The sequence below is a fragment of the Salmo salar genome, chromosome ssa15, assembly GCF_905237065.1.
Source record: "Salmo salar chromosome ssa15, Ssal_v3.1, whole genome shotgun sequence".
Lineage (NCBI taxonomy): Eukaryota > Metazoa > Chordata > Actinopteri > Salmoniformes > Salmonidae > Salmo > Salmo salar.
In genome coordinates this window covers 73,008,712-73,030,448 of record NC_059456.1, presented here as the reverse complement: position 1 = coordinate 73,030,448, position 21,737 = coordinate 73,008,712, and the positions used below count along the sequence as shown (strand labels likewise).

Below are 21,737 nucleotides of genomic sequence, written 5' to 3'. Positions count from 1 at the left end.
ATAAATCAGAGCAAGATTTCAGAATGTAAGTATACATTTCACCTTCAGAGGTGAATTTATCAAACCTATCGCGGTGAAAAAGGTGTTTTGTTGTTAGGAGCTCTCCTCAAACAATAGCATGGCATTTCTTCTCAGTAATATCTACTGTAAATTGGACAGTGCGGCTATATTAACAAGAATTTAAGCTTTCAGCTTATAAGACACTTATATGTCCCGGCATTTGTTGTTTCTCTAAAATATGCGATCCTGACACACGACGCTGCAGCTGCCCTGTTGACAGGACACCTATCCCTAAGTTAGCATATTTAATATTGATCTCTTGATCTCTTGATGACTGTGGCCATTTTTGCTTACTTTTTGTTTTAAATACATTTTACATTTACATTTTAGTCATTTAGCAGACGCTCTTATCCAGAGCGACTTACAGTAGTGAATGCATACATTTCATACATTTTTTTTTTTTTTCTGTGCTGGCCCCCCGTGGGAATCGAACCCACAACCCTGGCGTTACAAACACCATGCTCTACCAACTGAGCTACAGGGAAGAGATGGCATATTGGATTGTGTAAAAATGCAGGAAATGAGCTTTAGATACCCCGAAAACTTCTGGGGGAGGACCCTGTCCTGATTATGCCCCCCCACTTTGAAAATCAAGGTGGCGCCCCTGACTTCATTTAAACTGCAGTACCAAAAGTGCCTTCTAAGCACAGTGGAAAGCATGCTTCCAGACCGGAACCCTGGCCCCATGACTAGGACAAGGCTAAAACATTTTGGCTCATTTCAACAAAATGTTTGGTTTATAAAAGGGCTAGTATTTCAATATATTTGAGGAATATTGTTCTGCTGCATGTCACATAAATTGAATAAAAATAGGCCACCTCTTTAAAATTGGGGAATTTGCCCTGGAAGATTCAAAGATCCCACAGAATGAATGCCCCCGAAATACAGAAAATGTGTTGATCGATTCACCCTATCAGACATCCTATAGCCTAATAAAATAACTATATATGTCCCTAACACACTGCTAGTGCTACCCTGTAGGCTATTTGCTTCCTGCAAACAATGAAAACCCAGCCCTGCGAGCTTATAGGGGAGGGGGAGGGGGAGGGGTACAATTAAATAACTGAACATAACATGACCAGTTGCTTCTGCAACGCTTCATCAAACGGCCCGAAGATGTCTCCAAATCACACCGGAAATTGTATATTGTCCCCGGAAGTTATGTTTTATTATTGTAGCCGTCTCAAGTGGGGATTCAAGATCGTCGATGTTTTATGAACGTTGTTTTGGACTGTTCGCCCTCTGGGTTGAATGGAGATGAGAGAAATATACTGATGTATTGATTTCTACAGTTTGATACAAATACTGGTCTCAATTGAGTCTTGAAAACAGGCTTTTATACGCGGATTCTGATGCTGTTGATGAACTTGAATTATTCAATTTCTTGAACGTACACCCTGGTAACGTTTCACGGAAGTGTAACGCAAAAAAAGGATATCTACGGAAATTGATTGACGACAGCTATATGTTATTTAGTCAGCTGGATAACGTTAGTTTTGGAAAGTGACATTATTTTCCAGGAGAAAGTAGTGCATACCAGTCATGTAATGTAAATTAGACGAGTTAGCTATTTAGACAGTCCTTTATACAAAAGCAACGTAACGAGCGTTACCCTGGCCTGAGCTGTTTAATCAGAGACCGACAGCTCTAGGCTAGCTAGCTAACGTTAGATGGCGCAGCCGTCAACAAACGACGTTACCAGACATTAGATAACCTACGACGTTACCATATTTTTCTGTTAGGCATGCATGTATCTTGATATAAACAACAAGGGGTTCGCGCTGCTTTTTGGCGCTTCACACTGCCGACTTTGTCTGGTTCGATAGACAAGTTAACTAGCTACCTAGCTAGCTACCTTGGATAGCATGAGTAACTTGAATATCTCATACAGTAATCAAGGCAAAACGATGGCATCTCAAGGCGCGTGTCGCAGGTAAGATTAAACAGTTAATCCGTGTATCAAAACATGTAATTTGAGGATTGGGGTCTCATTCTTTTTTGAAATGGGTGAATTCAATTGAATTTAAGAAAGGATTACATTGGAATTTAAGGAAGTAGCCTAGCCCTGCCTAAACTATTCAAATGCAATACATTTCATTTAAGGGACAATCTGACAGCTACATCCATTGTTAGATTTATAAATTAATATGTACCCAATGATTATTGACTATAACTTGTATAATTTAAATACCTCATGAGTTTAGTTCAACTATCCCACCAGAACCCTTAATATAACCTTGTTTTACTCCAAAGTAAATGTAACAAACACGAATAAAGCCTCAAAACATGGTTAAAACTAGAATGTTAATATCATGGTCAGTCTTTGTATCCATAACTCTATGAATTTAAGAGTGGTTTGTTATTGTTTCAACTGCTGATTGCTGCTTTAAAATTTGACAGATTTAAGACAATGAGATTAGACCTAGCTATTGTTAAGGATCTGCCCCTTTTTTCTAACTGCCTGTAGCTCAGGCCCTGAACCAAGCTTATGCATATTCTTGGTACCATTTGAAAGGAAACACTTAGAGGTTTGGAAATGTGAAAGGAATGTAGGAGAATAACACAATATATCTGGTAAAAGATAATACAAGGGCAAAAAACAACTGTTCTTTTGTATTTTTTTTGTACCATCTTTGAAATGCAAGAGAAAGGCCATAATGTAGTATTCCAGCCCAGGTGCAATATACATGTTGGCCACTAGATGGCAGCAATGTATGTGCAGTTTTAGACTGGTCCAATGAACCATTGCATTTATTTTCAAAATGTATCAAGACTAGACAAATTAGGCATTTGGGCAAATATAACTTTTTATGTTCAAAATTGTGCACTCCTCAAATAATAGCATGGTATTCTTTCACTGCAATAGCTACTGTAAATTGGACAGTGCAGTTAGATTAACAAGAATTTAAGCTTTCTGCCAATATCAGATATGTCAATGTCCTGAAAAATTGTCTTGTTACTTACAACTTCATGCTAATCGCATTAGCCTACGTTAGCTCAACTGTCCCGTGCAGGGGCCACCGATCCCGAAGACGTTTTAAAGACCCAGTCCTGTGCAATCAAAATAAACAAATGTACAGTCTGGAATTTGGGGAGCTGTTTGATGTTCATTTAAGTTCTTGATATTAAGCCATTGATTCTGGAAGACTAACCTCAATCCCTCTTTTTTTTTTAATCATAACCCAAAATATACAAGGTTTTATTACTCCATTGTTTACAAACAGCAAGAATGAAAACAATATACAGTTTCAACATATGGTTAAAATGTGGCCTATCTCTTGGATGTAATGGACTGTCAGTCCTTGGCATTTAGAACACTTTCTATGAGAGAGGGATTCCCCAACCTCATCCCTCAGCTGTAGCCTATACCAAAAACAATTGGTGGGAATGCGGTAGGTTTATTCCACAGCGCCCAGTTTATATTTGGCTTTACTGGACAACTTAATGATTTGAAATGAAATAATACATTGGCAATTTATTATTTATTGGCTACCAATATTTATTCTACAGGATTAGGGCAACATACTGTAATCAATGTCCCACAAGGGTTTGCCTACATCAGGAGTTTAAACTACACTGAAAGTAGACTGAACTGAAACTACTCCCCAACAATGAAAGGAAATATTAGGCTATACAAGGCTAGCCATCATATTGTACACATCTATTGAACTATAACAGAGACTATAACAATGGACTACTGCTCTATAACAATATTGCTCTTCTACTACTGATTGAAGCAATGAGTTTATAAAATCAATCATCATGCTACAAATTCAAGTTGTAAATATAGCTGCAAGTAGCAACGAAGGCTCCTAGACACAACTGTTTTATTTTATTTGAATACCACACACACACTTGATTCAGGGAACATTTTACTGGCAGTGTTCAAATTTTAGCACAATAGCAAAGATGTTTGCAACAGCGCCACCATGTGAATTTATTCATATCATTAATACTAGCTACAATCCTTCCTTAGTGCACGCATAACAATTCAAATTAATCTGTTCAGTAAATTTACTGGTAAAGGTTTTATAGCGCCATCAACTGGTTTGGAGTAGCTATGTTTGACGCTGACACTATTCCTTCACAAACGTGGTCGGGAATAATAGCAGGGCATAAAATGCCAAATGCGGGTGGATTTAGATATTGGTGGGTAAGATTGTCAATTTTCAGGGCTTTACGGTGTGAGCATTACATTTGCAAATAAATAGTCAAAAGTCAAGTATGAGTACGTGTGAGTTAGGGTTAGAAAAATGCTGCAGTAGCTGTTTTCAAGGTATTTCTACTATTTCGTTTCATAGCTGCTAATCGCACAAAGAAATAGGAAACCTATATCCCACCTCGCAAAGTAACACTGCCTGGCAAGGGATAACTTTTTGACAATCTGGGCTTGAGATATTGAGTGTTTTTCAACAGAACATTCTACAAGTGGCAGCAACATGCTGAATTGTGAGTACAACAAACATTTGAATATTAAAACGATATACAACGGCTGCAGACAATAGAACATGGAAATTGAAAAAATTGTTTCATCGTCAACCGTTGAGGTGAACCATGGCTGGGATGGCACTAAAATGGAAACGCTCAGTGCTGCAATGATTCAGTTCCAGTTTAGTTGAGAAGTGGGTCTCAACTAAACTGTGGTGATAGGGATCAGATTTTAGATAAGCTCTTGCGAAGGATCTTTAGAGACTTTCCCTGCGTTTGTGGAGTGATGGTAGGTCCAGATTGGTGCATGCATCTGAGTAGGAGGTGTAGTCTGTGCCCATGAAGATGCATACTGCTCTTCTCTGGACCCTCTTGATGGTGTCAGACTCTTGGTTAGCCCTGCATGCCATACTGGGGCAACATATTCCACTGCTTGTCGGACGTAGGTGGAGAATACCATTACCAGGTCCTTCTTAGGGATGTGGAAGTGTTTAAGGCGTCGGAAGAGGAACAGACGTCGGCTGGCCTTTTCACAGATGTGCTCTACCTGTGTTGTCCATCTTAGATTGCCTTGAATGAAGATTCCTAGGATCTTGATAACCTCTAACTTCTGGAGTTTTGTGTTGTTGATTGACAGGTTTATTAAGGTAATCCACAAATTTCCATTGCTTGACTGCTGATTGCCTTGCTGTACTGATGTGTGCAATAACATTCAGCGGACCAAGCAAAGTTCCTTGAGGTAGGCCACGAGATTACTGACACTCAGACCGCATACAATGATACCTCACCACGTTTTTCAACTTCCAGCGCCGACAGAGATGGCCGCCTCGCTTCGCGTTCCTAGGAAACTATGCAGTATTTTGTTTTTTTTATGTGTTATTTCTTACATTGTTACCCCAGGTAATCTTAGGTTTTATTACATACAGTCGGAAGGAACTATTGGATATAAGAGCAACGTCAACTCACCAACATTACGACCAGAAATACGACTTTCCCGAAGCGGATCCTCTGTTTGGCCCACCACCCAGGACAATGGATCGGATCCCAGCCCGGCGACCCAAAACAACGACGTCGTAGAAGAAGGGGCAGATGGAGCGGTCTTCTGGTCAGGCTCCGTGGACGGGCACATCGCGCACCGTTCCCGAGCATACTACTCGCCAATGTCCAGTCTCTTGACAACAAGGTAGACGAAATCCGAGCAAGGGTTGCATTCCAGAGAGACATCCGAGACTGTAACGTTCTTTGTTTCACAGAAACATGGCTCACTCGAGACACGCTATCTGAGTCGGTACAGCCACCTGGTTTCTTCACGCATCGCGCCGACAGAAACAAGCATCTCTCTGGTAAGAAGAAGGGCGGGGGTGTATGCCTTATGATTAACGAGACGTGGTGTGATCATAACAACATACAGGAACTCAAGTCCTTTTGTTCACCTGACTTAGAATTCCTCACAATGAAATGCCGACCGCATTATCTACCAAGAGAATTCTCTTCGATCATAATCACAGTCATGTACAATTCCCCCCCCTTTCACGTGGACTGGGATATGTTCCGCATTGCGGCGAACAACAACATTGACGAATACGCTGACTCGGTGTGCGAGTTCATTAACAAGTGCATCGGTGATGTTGTACCCACAGCGTCTATTAAAACATTCCCCAACCAGAAACTGTGGATTAATGGCAGCATTCGCGCTAAACTGGACGTGCGAACCACTGCTTTTAATCAGGGCAAAGTGACCGGAAACATGATCGAATACAAACAGTGTAGCTATTCCCTCCGCAAGGCAATCAAACAAGCTAAGTGTCAGTACAGAGACAAAGTGGAGTTGCAATTCAACGGCTCAGACACGAGAGGTATGTGGCAGGGTCTACAGTCAATCACGGACTACAAAAGAAAAACCAGCCCCGTCGCGGATCACGATACCTTGCTCCCAGACAGACTAAACAACTTTTTTGCTCGCTTTGAGGACAATACAGTGCCACTGACACGGCCCGCTACCAAAACCTGCGGGCTCTCCTTCACTGCAGCCAACGTGAGTAAAACATTTAAACGTGTTAACCCTCGCAAGGCTGCAGGCCCAGACGGCATCCGCGTCCTCAGAGCATGCGCAGACCAGCTGGCTGGTGTGTTTACAGACATATTCAATCAATCCTTATCCCAGTCTGCTGTCCCCACATGCTTCAAGAGGGCCACCATTGTTCCTGTTCCCAAGAAAGCTAAGGTAACTGAGCTAAATGACTACCGCCCTGTAACACTCACTTCCGTCATCATGAAGTGTTTTGAGAGACTAGTCAAGGACCATATCACCTCCACCCTACCTGACACCCTAGACCCACTCCAATTTGCTTACCGACCCAATAGGTCCACAGACGATGCAATCGCCATCACACTGCACACTGCCCTAACCCATCTGGACAAGAGGAATACCTATGTAAGAATGCTGTTCATCGATTACAGCTCAGCATTTAACACCATAGTACCCTCCAAACTCGTCATTAAGCTCGAGACCCTGGGTCTCGACCCCGCCCTGTGCAACTGGGTCCTGGACTTCCTGACGGACCGCCCCCAGGTGGGGGGGGATAGGTAACAACATCTCCACCCCGCTGATCCTCAACACTGGGTGCCCACAAGGGTGCGTTCTCAGCCCTCTCCTGTACTCCCTGTTCACCCACGACTGCGTGGCCATGCACGCCTCCAACTCAATTATCAAGTTTGCAGACGACACTACAGTGGTAGGCTTGATTACCAACAACGACGAGACGGCCTACAGGGAGGAGGTGAGGGCCCTCGGAGTGTGGTGTCAGGAAAATAACCTCACACTCAATGTCAACAAAACAAAAGAGATGATTGTGGACTTCAGGAAACAGCAGAGGGAGCAGCCCCCTATCTACATTGACGGGACAGTGGTGGAGAGTTTTAAATTCCTCGGTGTACACATCACGGACAACTGAAATGGTCCACCCACACAGACAGCGTGCTGAAGAAATTCGGCTTGTCACCAAAAACACTCACAAACTTTTACAGATGCACAATCGAGAGCATCCTGTCGGGCTGTATCATCGCCTGGTACGGCAGCTGCTCCGCCCATAACCGGAAGGCTCTCCAGAGGGTAGTGAGGTCTGCACAACGCATCACCGGGTGCAAACTACCTGCCCTCCAGGACACCTACACCACCCTATGTCACAGGAAGGCCAAAAATATCATCAAGGACAGCAACCACCCGAGCCACTGCCTGTTCACCCCGCTAGCATCCAGAAGGCAAGGTCAGTACAGATGCATCAGAGCTGGAAACGAGAGACTGAAAAACAGCTTCTATCTCAAGGCCATCAGACTGTTAAACAGCCATCACTAACATTGAGTGGCTGCTGCCAACATACTGACTCAACTCAAGCCACTTTAATAATGGGAAAATTGATGTAATCAATTTATCACTAGCCACTTTATATTATATAATGTTTACATAACCTACATTATTCATCTCATATGTATATACTGTACGCTATACTATCTACTGCATCTTGCCATCTTGATGTAATTAGATGTATCACTAGCCACTTTAAACAATGCCACTTTATATAATGTTTACATACCCTATATTACTCATCTCATATGTATATACTGTACTCCATACCATCTACTGCATCTTGCCTATGCCTTCCGGCCATCACTCATTTATATATTTTTATGTACATATTCGTATTCATTCCTTTACACTTGTGTGTACAAGGTAGTTGTTGTGGAATTGTTAGGTTATATTACTTGTTAGATATTACTGCATGGTCGGAACTAGAAGCACAAGCATTTCGCTACACTTGCATTAACACCTGCTAACCATGTGTATGTGACAAATACATTTGATTTGATTTGACCTGGTGTCTATTAGAGAGGAAGTTGCATATCTGTCTGGCGAGCGATTGTTGGAGCCTGAGCTCTAACATCTTGGTGATGGCGAGGTTGTGGCAGACACGGCTAAAGGCTTTGCCAAAGTCAGTGGTCACCAGGGAGCAGGTGGAACTATGCTTATCCTGGGACTTGAAGAGCTTGTTGGTTAGACCCACCAGACAGTGTGCTGTTGATCAGCCTTGTAGACATCTGTACTGCTGGGTGTCTATCTGGGGTAGGATGTTGGTCAGAGCCCATTCTGTGATAAAGCTCTCAGCTACTTTGCTTAGTGAGATAGTGAGCCGTATTTCACTGATGGAGGTTGGTTTGGTTTTAGGAATGGGGACCGCTATAGCTTCTTTCCATTAGTCAGGTATGATGCCTTCTTGTAGAGAGAGGTTAAGAATGTCAGCCAATGTATTGCTCAGTTCATATGCAAACTCCTTTATTAGTCTGCCTGGGATTTCATCTGGATCCGCTGCCTTTATAGGTTTTCACCTGTAGCTTTCTGTAGACTTCCCAGGGTTGGACTGTTGGAGCAGGGCTTGCTGGTAAAATGGAGGGCAGCAGTGCTGGGTTGATGGGTGGTAGGAACTGTTACTTTTGATCAGGGGTTGGAACCAGAATTATTTTCCAATCATTTTGTTCTGAACAGAACACCTTTTTTTTCTCATTTTGTTCCACTGTTCCGACCAGCAAGAGTTTTTAATCAGTTTGAACCTCAAAAAAGTACCGGTTTATATTGTTCCTTTCGGTTCCTTTTTTAACCTGTGAAATCAACTGGTTTTTACATTTAGCTCATTAAATTACTTCACCAATCAGTGCGGATAGAGCAGGCAAGCTAGTTGTTTACATGCATGATGGACAGACAAATTTAGCCTGTGGCGCAAGATGCGACTGAAATTTTGCAGGTGAGGAGAGAGCAAGAAAGGGTTGAGGAGGAGGCTTGACATGCTGGGCTAGCTCGCTAACAAGCTTGTGTGTGCAGAGCGGCACCAGAATTAAAAACATGTCTTACCTTGTTTGTCGTTAATAAATCCAATGTGAAACATAACTAGGCCTATAGAATCCTTAGCTAGCATTGAGGGGCAGATAGACGAAACACACAGTTTTTCAGCATGCAGGTAGACATGTGTTTCTGAGTGACCGAGTAAGGGCTTTGCATAGGTTGCTTTGTTGCATTTTGTTGTGGGACTAGAAAAAAATGCCTGGACTGTAAAATAATGTTATTAACTGGTTCCCATGCTTTTAAAATAAGTTTTGTTCCGAAACAGTATGGAGCACTTTCATTTCAGGTTCCGTTCCTTGAAAAAAAAACGTATTTTTCCGGTTTTTGGTTCTGTTCCCTGAACCGGTTACAATCCCTGCTTTTGATAGTGCTTTATTAATTTAATTTGCTGTACCATGTCTATTGTCAGGTTGCCTCAGTTTGGGAGAGGTTGGCTAAGTCTTTGATGTTCTTATGCCACTGGGCGGGATCTTGCTGTTTCAGTTAAAATTTTCCCTTGCACCTTATTCCTTAATTCCTTCCATAGGGTTGTGATTTGGTTATGGAATGCTCTCTGGTGGTCTCTGACCATTGCCTTTATCTCTGGGGTTATCCATGGCTTATCACAGAAATGTAGCCAAACAGATTTTGTTGTCCGCTGCCATGTATGCTTCCTTTCTCTTTTGGCATCTGACTTCGAGGTGGTTGGACTTAGTGGTGGGAGGTGATCCACTGCCCAAATGAACGCGTGCTTGATTCTCGCAGTGGCCTGAATACCTTTCTGGCAGTATGACTTTTGGACCTTTTCAGTTTAAGTTGTATTGTAACAGCACTGGTCACTTGTGGGTCAGAAATAGCAGGTTCAGAGTAGACGGATGATAGGTGGATGATCATCAGTTCAATAATATTTTGCCCCCTTATGGTTTTATGGATCTGCTCAAGATTGTGGCCTTTACACAGCTTGTCCATGCTCACTTGATTAACTTCTCTGGGCTAGGTGGGACGCGACCGTCCCACACTATTCAACAGCCAGTGAAATAGCATGGCGCGAAATACAAAACAGCAAAAATCTCATAATTTCATTTTCTCAAAAATCAACTATTTTACACCATTTTAAAGCTAAGACTCTCGTTAATCTAACCACATTGTCCGATTTCAAAAAGGCTTTATGGCGAAAGCATAAAATTAGATTATGTTAGGACATAAACTTCACAAGAAAATCAATACAGCCATTTTCCAAGCAAGGACATGCATCATAAAAACCAAAAGTACAGCTAAAATATTCACTAACCTTTGATCTTCATCAGATGGCACTCATAGGACTTCATGTTATACAATACATTTATGTTTTGCTCGATAAAGTTCATATTTATATCCAAAAACAGCATTTTACATTGGCGCGTGATGTTCAGAAAATGTATTCCCACCAAAACTTTCGGTGAATGTGCATATCAATTTACAAAAATACTCATCATAAACGTTGATACAATTTACAACAGTTATTGAAAGAATTATAGATACGCAACCTCTTTGTCAGATTTCAAAATAACTTTACGGAGAAAGCACATTGTTCAATATTCTGAGTACATTGCTCAGCCATCGAAGCAAGCTATACAGCTACCCACCAAGTTCTGGCATCGACAAAACTCTGAATTAGTATTATAAATATTCTCTTACCTTTGCTGATCTTCGTCAGAATGCACTCCGAGGACTCCTACTTCCACAAGAAATGTTATTTTTGTTCGAAATACTCCATATTTATATCCAAATACCTCCGTTTTGTTCGTGCGTTCAGATCACTATCCAAAGGCATAAAGCGCGGGCGCAGTACCAGAGACAAAAAGTAAAATAGTTCCATTAACGTTCGTAGAAACATGTCAAATGTTGTTTACAATCAATCTTTAGGGTATTTTTTATGTAAAAATGCGATAATATTCCAACCGGACAATAGCGTATTCATTCCAGGAGAAAAAGGAGGAGTGCGCCAAACGTGCCCTCGCGGTAAACAACTCACTGGTCCCAGGCAGTCCACTCATTGACTGAGCTACTATTTTCTGCCCAGTAACAGGAGAAGGATGAAAAAACTTTCTGAAGGCTGTTGACAACGTGACCCCACAGACACTGTAGTTTTGATAGGGATTCAAAAGAACTACAATTCTCAGATCTCCCACTTCCTGGTTGGATTTTTCTCAGGTTTTTGCCTGCCATATGAGTTCTGTTATACTCAGACATCATTCCAACAGTTTTAGAAACTTCAGAGTGTTTTCTATCCAAATCTACTAATAATATGCAAATATTTGACTCTGAGCCTGAGTATTAGGCAGTTTACTCTGGGCACGCTTTTCATCTGAAATCGAAAACACTGCCCCCTATACCTTGACAGGTTAAAGTCACCACCAATGATAACTTCAATAGCAGGGTGTTTTACCCGCAGGGAGTCAACAGGCTACCAGCTGGGCAATGAGTTGTTCAGCATAGGGTGAGTCAGGTGGAGAGTACACTGCACATACTGCACTGCACTTGTGCAACACTTGTGAAGATCTGGGCAGTCTGTATGGTCTTGTATGAATTAGGCTTTAGCGATATACCGTATTCTTAAATATAGACTGTATGATTTTCAATACCGTCCCTGGGCCCCCTAAAGCTCTCGCAGGGGCTTTTGTGTTGCATGCAATCTCACTGCTTATAACTTAAGTTAACCATCTAAGATGTGCCAAATGAATTATATCTGTCTCAGGGCTCCAGTATTTGAGAGAGCAGTCTATTCTTGCAATTAGTTTATGTTCACTTGCGCTTGTTAGCATTTAGCTAGCGACCGCTATGGGAATTTGATAGTAATTTGTTGGGCCCCAAAAATAAAATATTTATTTATCATTTTTACGTTTGAAAAGAAATAGCGTTGGTATGGTACAGGAACATTATGAACATCTGGATACTGCCCACCCCCAGTATGAATCCTTATGCACTGACGATGCAGGGATGCTGTTGTTTACATAATGGCCACTCCCCCTCATTCCTTTCCTCAGGAGCGCGGGAGAAAGTCGTATAGCCCTAAATGTCAAACATTTCAGTGGGTGAGTTGCCACTAAACCACATCTCAGAAATAATTTCTATGTCAAATTTTGATTCACTCATTCTCCACTCAAACTTTTCCAACTTGTTTAAGAGAGACTGTGCGTTTGATAAAAACACAGTGTAGGCAGTATTTACTTTCCTTGGGCATGTGCTTTTGCAAAACTGGTTGAATGGTCCGAAGGTTTGATTTAGTGGTATTTAGGATCAGATCAGAGGAGGGTCTATATCCAACAGTTTGAATATAGCTGGAGTTATGACCTGCTCTCTTCCCTCTCTGGCCTCCTCTCTGGTGAAGTATATCCAGAGCCTTGAGGAAATCCTTGAAGTCCAAAGTAATGGGTGTCTGCTTCTTTTGAAAACTTCTTAAGAATGTCAATGAGTAGCTCTGGGATGCTGAGCAGGTTTATGAAGTCTGATTAATCATCCAGTTTAGCATTTTGGGATAGAATTTCTATATATTTACCATCTAAACTTGATAAGCTACCATAAAATAAAAGTTGACGTAAAATGTGTACATAGAAAACAATTAAGTATTCATTATAGATTAAATTAGCAGGAGTAAACAGTCAACGCTGCCATACGAAGCCATGGCAGCCACAGAACCGTATGGACATTCCATACGGTGCTATGGCAACCATGGAACCATATGGATATTGGCCCCATGCAAAGAGAATCCCACAAAAACAAAAAGGCTAACCGCTTGCCTGGCTACCCATCCACATCGCCCCGGCCAACTGACGTTTCTTCTCCACGATTATTCTGGATTTGCCTCCCTCCCTTTAAGATTTCTAGAATGAGAACACATTCTGATTGGTCCCAGAAACCGATGGGTTTGGCCAGAGCTGGCGTACATGATGATTCTTTGATACTCTGGTTCGATTTGTTAGAGACGATCCAATCGCTAATGAACACCCCTCACACAAATTACTTCAAACATGGCAGTTTCAGACTAAATGTATGTAAGAATCTATAGAGCAGGGGAATTAAATTCAGGATGTCATCAGGCAAGCTTCCAGCCACCACTATAAATAATAATAATACGCTTTTCAAAGATCCAAAGATGCTTTAGAGGGTATTAAAGAAACACAAGAAACAAAAACCTCAGACTAAAGACAAAGGAAAAATATAAAACAAATAAGTAGGAAGTGAGATTCAACAAAAGGAAAGTGTGTGATCTGTCAGTGCATGATTAAGCGAGCAGCTGTTCTATACAAGAAAATCTAACTGCGTTGATTTGATCTCAATTAAGAGGTGGCCTGTATTGTTTTTGTATTGTATCGAACACAAAGGCCAATTTATTTTTCTTTTTTTATAGGGACAGATGATCAAAACGCTCAAGAAATTGATTTTAATTGCCCGAACTGTCTTGCTGTGAAATGCTTATGTATTACATTTTTCCTTTTCAGTGGGACAGGTGTCTTTTACCAAGCGATGCCAGCTGTGGGAACTGATGGGAGAAATGTTATGAAACTGATCCCTGTTCAAAAAGTAAACGGACAGTTTGTTCGATCACCAACAAGCACTATGAAGGACATGGCTGAACCTCAACGAGATCTTACCTTGGATGTGCCATCAATTTCGAAGATTAACATGTCTACTTTGGGACCCACAGCTAAAGGACAATCAGTGAATAAAAGGCCATTTTACATGAGTACCTCTCAAAATCCAACCAATCTGACAGGAATATATAAATCAGTGAGCATCCAGACTCCTATAGTAACAACAAAAGTAGCCCAAAGTGCGTTATCCTTGACATCACCTGAGCTAACACTTTTGAATAAGGATCAGCTGCCAGTCACTGTGAAATCTCCAGCGCTTCCAAATGGACAATACCTTCAAATTCCTCCTAATGCTCAAGTGAAAACCCTTCCAGCATCCGCACTCCCCCCAGCCATAAAGAGACAGATATTTACTTCATCAACGAGCTGTGCCTCAAATTCGAATTTACCAATGGTTCTTTATGTGTCCCCTGTCCAAACCATGAAACCGGGTGGTACTCCATTATGTCCAACATCTCAGAAGGCACCCCTCTCCCTCAGCCGATTTTCAAGGTCATCTGGCCAGACACATTCTACATGCTCTTCATCAGGCTCAACACCGTGTTCTACTACTGCTAAGGATGGCAAAAGACCAGTCACTCCTATTAAGTGGGTGATTGAGGAGGCAGATGGCTCACCTGCGCCATGCCTTGTTCCTGTGAATTCCTCTTCTATGACCTCAGATATTTTGAAAACTCTGGCAGAGATGGAAAAAGCCACCAAACCCTGTGAAAACACAGCAAAAAAGTATTCACCTTCCCAAGAGAGTCAGACAAAAATTGGCCAAGAGAAGGACAATGCCTTAGTGATGTACAATGGGAAGGTGTATTTTGTGGCCAAGAGAACCCCTGAGCTTTGTAACCGACCATCAAAGCCCTTGGAGGCCAGTAGGAACATGGGTGACTCCACCACACAGGCAGCAGAAAGTGTTGGATTCAATCAGAGAATCAGTTTACCGCCCTCCCTACCCTTAAGCTCCTCACTTGGATCACAATTGTCAAATAAAACCAGACCAGATCCTAAACACATTGTTATACCAGATGACATCATTGACCTCTGTGACGATGATCCCCAAGATGACCTTACATACCAGGCAATATCAACAAGGGACGTAACAAGGCAACCTTTCAGACAGTCTGAAGTCGATGAGGACGAAGACTCCAATGTAATATTTGTCTCATACCTTCCACCCAAAACAGTGTCTAAAGTAGCTGAAGAAAACAAAGAAATGGCTCATATGTTGAATGACTTGGAAGCTGAACAAGAAGTGTTATGCGGTCAAGATCATTTGAATGGCCAGGTAGTGGATAGTCAGAACAAAGTATCTGGCCTGTCAATAGAAAAGTGTCAGAGCGTTGCCACTGCCCAAGACATGGCAGGCTGTCACGGTAGTGCAACAGGCCAAGAGTTGAACTCCCGCCAGCATAACATCACTGGTCAGTATAGGAAAATTCTGCAAAGATTTCATGGCCGTGCAACTGGAATCCGAATAGAGAACATTCAGGGTAATGCCACTAGCAAGGAAATGGGAATCAGTCATCCCAGTGCCTCAACCCAAGAAATGGGGAATGTCCAGGATGATGCCACTGACCAGGGAAATGGAAACAGCCAGCACCATCCTGCCATGCAAGAAATGGACAACATTACTGGAAGTACCTCTCTCCAAACAGAAATGGAGACTCACAAAGAAAAGGTAAGACGACCCACTACTCGGATTACTACATGATCGGTAGGATAGCTACACTGAACAAAACGCAACATGTAAAGTGTTGGTCCCATGTTTCCCAGAAATGTTCCATGTGCCCAGAAAGGGCACAAATTTGTTTACATCCCTGTTAGTGAACATTTCTCATTTGCCAGAATTATCCATCCACCTGACAGGTGTGGCATATCAAGAAGCTGATTAAACAGTATGATCATTAAACAGGTGCACCTTGTGCTGGGGACAATAAAAGGCCACTCTAAAATGTGCAGTTTTGTCACACAACACAATGCCACAGATGTCTCGAGTTTCTAGGGAGCAAGGAGTATTTCTGTTTGCAATAAAGCCCTTTTGTGGGCAAAAAATGCATTCTGATTTGCTGGGCCTGGATCCCCGCTGGATGGACCTCTACCCAGTCATGTGAAATCCATAGATTAGGGCCTAATACATTTATTTCAATAGACTGATTTCCTTATATAAACTGTAACTCAGTACTATCTCTGAAATTGTTGCACATTGTTTATATTTTTGTTCAGTATAATAAAGTAAACTCACCAAGGCTTTTAATCGTGATCATTCCCCAATTTTAGAGCTCATCAGATCCCATCCCAGAGCAGCGGACTTCTGTGTTGGACATGGAATCTTTGGAAACTTGTGATCGCCTGCTGAAACAGATGTTTGGGATCACATCTGATGTGAAAATATGTTTGGAGAGGATTGACGCTAAACCCAAGGCTGTCCCTAAGGTGTTTCCTCGGATTGGGACCACAAACAAACGTACCATAGAGGCTATTCGCAAATTGTTACAGGGATCAAACATTTTGATAAAAAAGAGGGAACACAAGGAAACAGAGGTAACTGATGATTTTCTACTTTTCTAAAGCTTACTAATGCATGAGGTACTGTTGGTCTACCTTAGCCTATTAGATTGTCACGGTTGAATTTCGAGACAAAATGTATATTGTTTTACCATTAATTTGAACAGCATTTTCAAGATGTGTTACTGTATTTCCCCAATCTAATTAAGCACCTTGTTGTTTCACAGGTCTCTGCAACTAGGAAGGATGGTAGTTGCCCAATAGATGCTAAAAGACTGAAAATAGAAAAGGTTAAAAATGCATCTGAAAGTTCAGAAAACACAGAGCCCCTCACCAGTCCAACTCCTCAGCTGGAAATGCAGCCCTTCATGAGTCCAAGTCCTCAGTTGAAAATGCAGCCCCTCACCGGTCCAAGTCCTCAGTTGAAAATGCAGCCCCTCACCAGTCCAAGTCCTCAGTTGAAAATGCAGCCCCTCACCAGTCCAAGTCCTCAGTTGGAAATGCAGCCCCTCACCGGTCCAAGTCCTCAGTTGGAAATGCAGCCCCTCACCGGTCCAAGTCCTCAGTTGGAAATGCAGCCCCTCACCGGTCCAAGTCCTCAGTTGGAAATGCAGCCCCTCACCGGTCCAAGTCCTCAGTTGGAAATGCAGCCCCTCACCGGTCCAAGTCCTCAGTTGGAAATGCAGCCCCTCACCAGTCCAAGTCCTCAGTTGAAAATGCAGCCCCTCACCAGTCCAAGTCCTCAGTTGAAAATGGAGGCCCTCACCAGTCCAAGTCCTCAGTTGAAAATGGAGGCCCTCACCGGTCCAAGTCCTCAGTTGAAAATGGAGGCCCTCACCGGTCCAAGTCCTCAGTTGAAAATGGAGGCCCTCACCGGTCCAAGTCCTCAGTTGAAAATGGAGGCCCTCACCGGTCCAAGTCCTCAGTTGAAAATGGAGGCCCTCACCGGTCCAAGTCCTCAGTTGAAAATGCAGCCCCTCACCGGTCCAAGTCCTCAGTTGAAAATGCAGCCCCTCACCGGTCCAAGTCCTCAGTTGAAAATGCAGCCCCTCACCGGTCCAAGTCTTCAGTTGAAAATGCAGCCCCTCACCGGTCCAAGTCCTCAGTTGAAAATGGAGGCCCTCACCAGTCCAAGTCCTCAGTTGAAAATGGAGGCCCTCACCAGTCCAAGTCCTCAGTTGAAAATGGAGGCCCTCACCAGTCCAAGTCCTCAGTTGAAAATGCAGCCTCTCACCAGTCCAAGTCCTCAGTTGGAAATGCAGCCCCTCACCAGTCCAAGTCCTCAGCTAGACATCTTATCTGATGCTGAACATATATTTGGCTTTGAGGAACTGACTGTCAATAATCTAATTTCCACCGCAGTTGAAACAGGGGTCCCTTCCAAACCTCTGCCAGAAATCAATCCAGTATATATTTCAAAAAGAAGCTCAAACTTACCCGTTCCATCTGTCCACCCACAAACAAACGCTGAAGCTATGGATTGCGCTCCTGGGCCCTTCTGTGGCACAGCAAGCAACATAAAGCCGAACTCTAGAAGAAGGGGAAAAGGGAAAAGATGCACAGCATGTCCATGTGGGGTGACTGGAACACCAGTACAAGAGAAAGCAATGAGCTCATCATCCACTTCACAAGAGGAGCCTAGTTCATCTAAACCACCAAACACCAGGTTCTCAGGGAGCAGTACCAGTGCAATTGCAAAATCAGCTAAAAGAAAGGGTAGAAAGTCCACAAAGGCTCAAATGCAAGATAAAGAGCTAACATCTGTGGAGATCCAATGTCCTTCAACTGTGAGTGAGCAGGGAAGTAGTACAGCTGGAGAGATCCCAACCAGTTATCTCTGCTCTACAGCGCTCATGGACCCTGAAGAAATCAAGCGTCATGAGAGAATCAAACGACTGAAAGAACTCTTGAAGGAGAAGGAGGCTGCTCTTGCAATGATTAGAAAGAACATGGGCTGAATTGGACTAAATCGCTTTCCAAATTCCAATGTATTGCGTTGCATAACTTCAGCCTTGTAGAACTCTTATTTGAATTGTCATATTTACAGTTCATTCAGAAAGTATTCAGACCCGTTTACTTTTTCCACATTTTATGTTTCAGCCTTATTCTAAAATCGATTAAATAAATAAAAATCCTCATGAATCTACACACAGTACCCAATAATGACAAAGCGAAAAACATTTTTTAGAAATGTTTGCAAATGTAGAAATATAAAATGAAAAGTATTCAGAGTCTTTGCTATGAGACTCGAAATAGAGTTAAGATGCATCCTGGTTCCATTGATCATCCTTGAGATATTTCTACAACTTGATTGGAGTCCACCTGTGGTAAATTCAATTGATTGGACATGATTTGGAAAGGCACACACCTGTCAATAAGGTCCCACAGTTGTCAGATCTGTGGAAGGGTACCAAAAATATCTGCAGCATTGAAGGTCCCCAAGAACATAGTGGCCTCCATCATTCTTAAGTGGAAGGAGTTTGGAACAAACAAGACTCTTCCTAGAGCTGGCCAAACTGAGCCAAACTGGGTAGAAGAGCCTTGGTCAGGGAGGTTTACATTAATGTTACTACAAATGTATTATTTAGTTGAATATATCCAACGATTTTGTGCAATAGGACTTGTATAATGACAACTTAGTATAAAATTAGTGTGTTTGGCTTTTTGTGATGACTACATTTGTAAGCACTTGTACGCTATCAAAATAATGAAGTCAAGTACTAGTAACATTACGCGTTAACACATTAACTTTGGCAGCCCTAGTCTGAATACCTATGTAAATGTAATGTTTTTTTAGGTTTAATACATTTGCTAACATTTCTAAGTCTGTTTTTGCTTTGTCATTATGGGGTATTGTGTGTAGACTGATGAGGGTAAAAAATCTATTTAATCAATTTTAGAATAAGGCTGTAATGTATCAAAATGTGGAAAAAGTCAAGGGGTCTGAATAGTTTCCAAATGTAATGTTTTATTACCTGCAGGAAATGCATTTATTTTCTGTATTGAATGTTTAATTCCAAAATACAATAATTCCAGTGATAACATGTAATTTACATTTTTATGACAATGTTCCTAGGTTTTCCTGTTTAGTCCTAGAGGGGTAGGTATTGAGTATGTTGATGCATTGACTAAGCATCTTAAGATATGTTTTCTGAAAATATTTCAGTTTTACTGATTAGCATTTTTACAATGTTTGTATTTCTGCCTTATCAGCTTTTGCACCTAGGTTTTCTATTTGTTCTGCAAAGATTGATCACAATTCTATCCACAAAATGCATGCAGATACTTGTTGGCTCCCTTTAGAGTAATTTATTTTATAATGGACTAATGTAATATTAACATTTGATTAGGTAGGCATAAGTGTTTTTCTGTCTACGAATAAAAATATTGTAACAAAAAATATGTAATAAATAATATTGTCAGTAGATGGCAGTGTTGTTGGATTCTATGGAGCTGCAAGAGGAACTGCCCCTCTTTACCTTCAGGCTCTGCTCTCCTCTACACCCCAACCCAAGTACTTTGATCTGCCACTTCTGGTCTCTTGGCCATCCCACCCCTACAGGATGGCAGCTCCCGCTCAGCTCAGTCCAAGCTCTTCTCTGTCCTGGCACCCCAATGGTGGAACCAGCTTTCCCCTGAAGCTAGGTCAGCAGAGTTCCTGCCCATTTTTTGAAAATTAACTTTTCAAATAATATTTTAAATAATCCCACCGCAGCCCCCTGTCCCCTCCATCCAAGAAAAGCCTTTCCTGACCTAAGACTCGCACTTCACTCTTCCCTCTTACTAATCAAATCAAATGTATTTATCTAGCCCTTCTTACATCAGCCGATATCTCAAAGTGCTGTACAGAAACTAGCTCTGACTTTGCTGATAGCTATGAGTAGAAATGTACTTACTGTGATATGTGGTTGTCCCAACTAGCTATCTTAAGATGAATGCACTAACTGTAAGTCGTTCTGGATAAGGGCGTCTGCTAAATGACTAAAATGTGTAGGCCTGGACTCACTCAAAGGAACATGGAACAGAAGGGTGGTTGGAGAATGACTATTTTATTGAAGTTTTCTACATTTAGACTCAAGGACTGTTTTTAAAGGCTTGAGTATATTGTTCAGAACCTGGTGCACATAGCTATTCTGAAAATCCTCAGTTAAACATAAAGTACTTTTTTGCTTTATTTGTTTTGTATTAAGTAACATGTTTACATGTTACTACAAATGCATTATTTAGTTGAATATATCCAACAATTTTGTGCAATAGAACTTGTATAATGACAACTTAGTATAAAAAGGGTGTATTTGGCTTTTTGTAATGACTGCATTTGTAAGAACTTGTGCACTATCAAAATAATGTACAGCGCTTTCTAAAACGAAGTAAGTGATACACCCAAGTGTAGGGCTAGAGTAGACTATACCAAATATGTTTTTTTAAACTAACCCAAGATAGACAACAGCCTGTCACAATGGACAAAACAAGCAAGGAGGTGGGCAGAGCCAAGCACGAGCTAGCGAGAGCCTAACTACAAGTATTTGCATATTTCCGTTAGGGAACGCCTACCCTGCAGTAACTCAATACGCCCTTGTACTCCTTCTAAACAATGCTTTTTTGAAACATTGGCAAAGGGTAAAGTCTACAAAACTAAGTCCACTCTGTTCATAACAGATTATAGTTTTGGAAACAGAAAACTTTATTGAGATCAAATGTTTTAATCAATAAGAAAAGTAGAATCTGGGCCAGAATCCATCTCGCTCCATCAAGCCGGCCACTGGGCTTCTTCTCACCACCATATTTGATAGTGTATGGAAACGCCAACCGGATACTTCACATTTATTCATCCAGTGAAATATCTGTCTCATGACTGTGACTATACTGTACATTTTCACTGGCTCTGAAAACAGCCCTCCTAGTGGAGACAGGAAGTTACCACCACAGTGACTGCAGTGAAAAGTCAGTGATACTCCCACACCCTTTAACAATAACCCTTAACCTTTTACATTTCAACCAATTGAAGGGGGGGGGGGGGGGGGTAGTTAAACAGCTGTTTTTTATAAATTTTTACAACTACATGGAAAGCTGAAATGTCTTGAGTCAATAAGTATTCAACCCCTTTGTTATGGCAAGCCTAAATAAGTTCAGGAGTAAACATTTGCTTAACATAAGTTGCAAGGACTCACGCTGTGTGAATAATAGTGTTTAACATGATTTTTGAATGAGTACCTCATCTCTGTACCCCACACAGAAAATTG

The 21,737-nt window shown here is 41.8% G+C and overlaps 1 protein-coding gene and 1 non-coding gene across 2 annotated transcripts; one reads left to right on the top strand and one right to left on the bottom strand.

Moving 5' to 3' along the window:
- Positions 1-470: 470 nt before the first annotated feature.
- Positions 471-545, bottom strand: trnat-ugu (transfer RNA threonine (anticodon UGU)). The gene has a single exon. It is a non-coding gene; the product is annotated as a tRNA-Thr (tRNA).
- Positions 546-1,224: 679 nt separating this feature from the next.
- LOC106572166 (uncharacterized) lies at positions 1,225-19,919 on the top strand. Its single transcript, XM_014146078.2, has 4 exons — positions 1,225-1,993; positions 13,843-15,667; positions 16,267-16,530; positions 16,722-19,919. Exons 1-4 carry the CDS (start codon positions 1,926-1,928, stop codon positions 18,450-18,452), a joined length of 3,888 nt encoding a protein of 1,295 aa, XP_014001553.2. The 5' UTR covers positions 1,225-1,925; the 3' UTR covers positions 18,453-19,919.
- Positions 19,920-21,737: the final 1,818 nt, after the last annotated feature.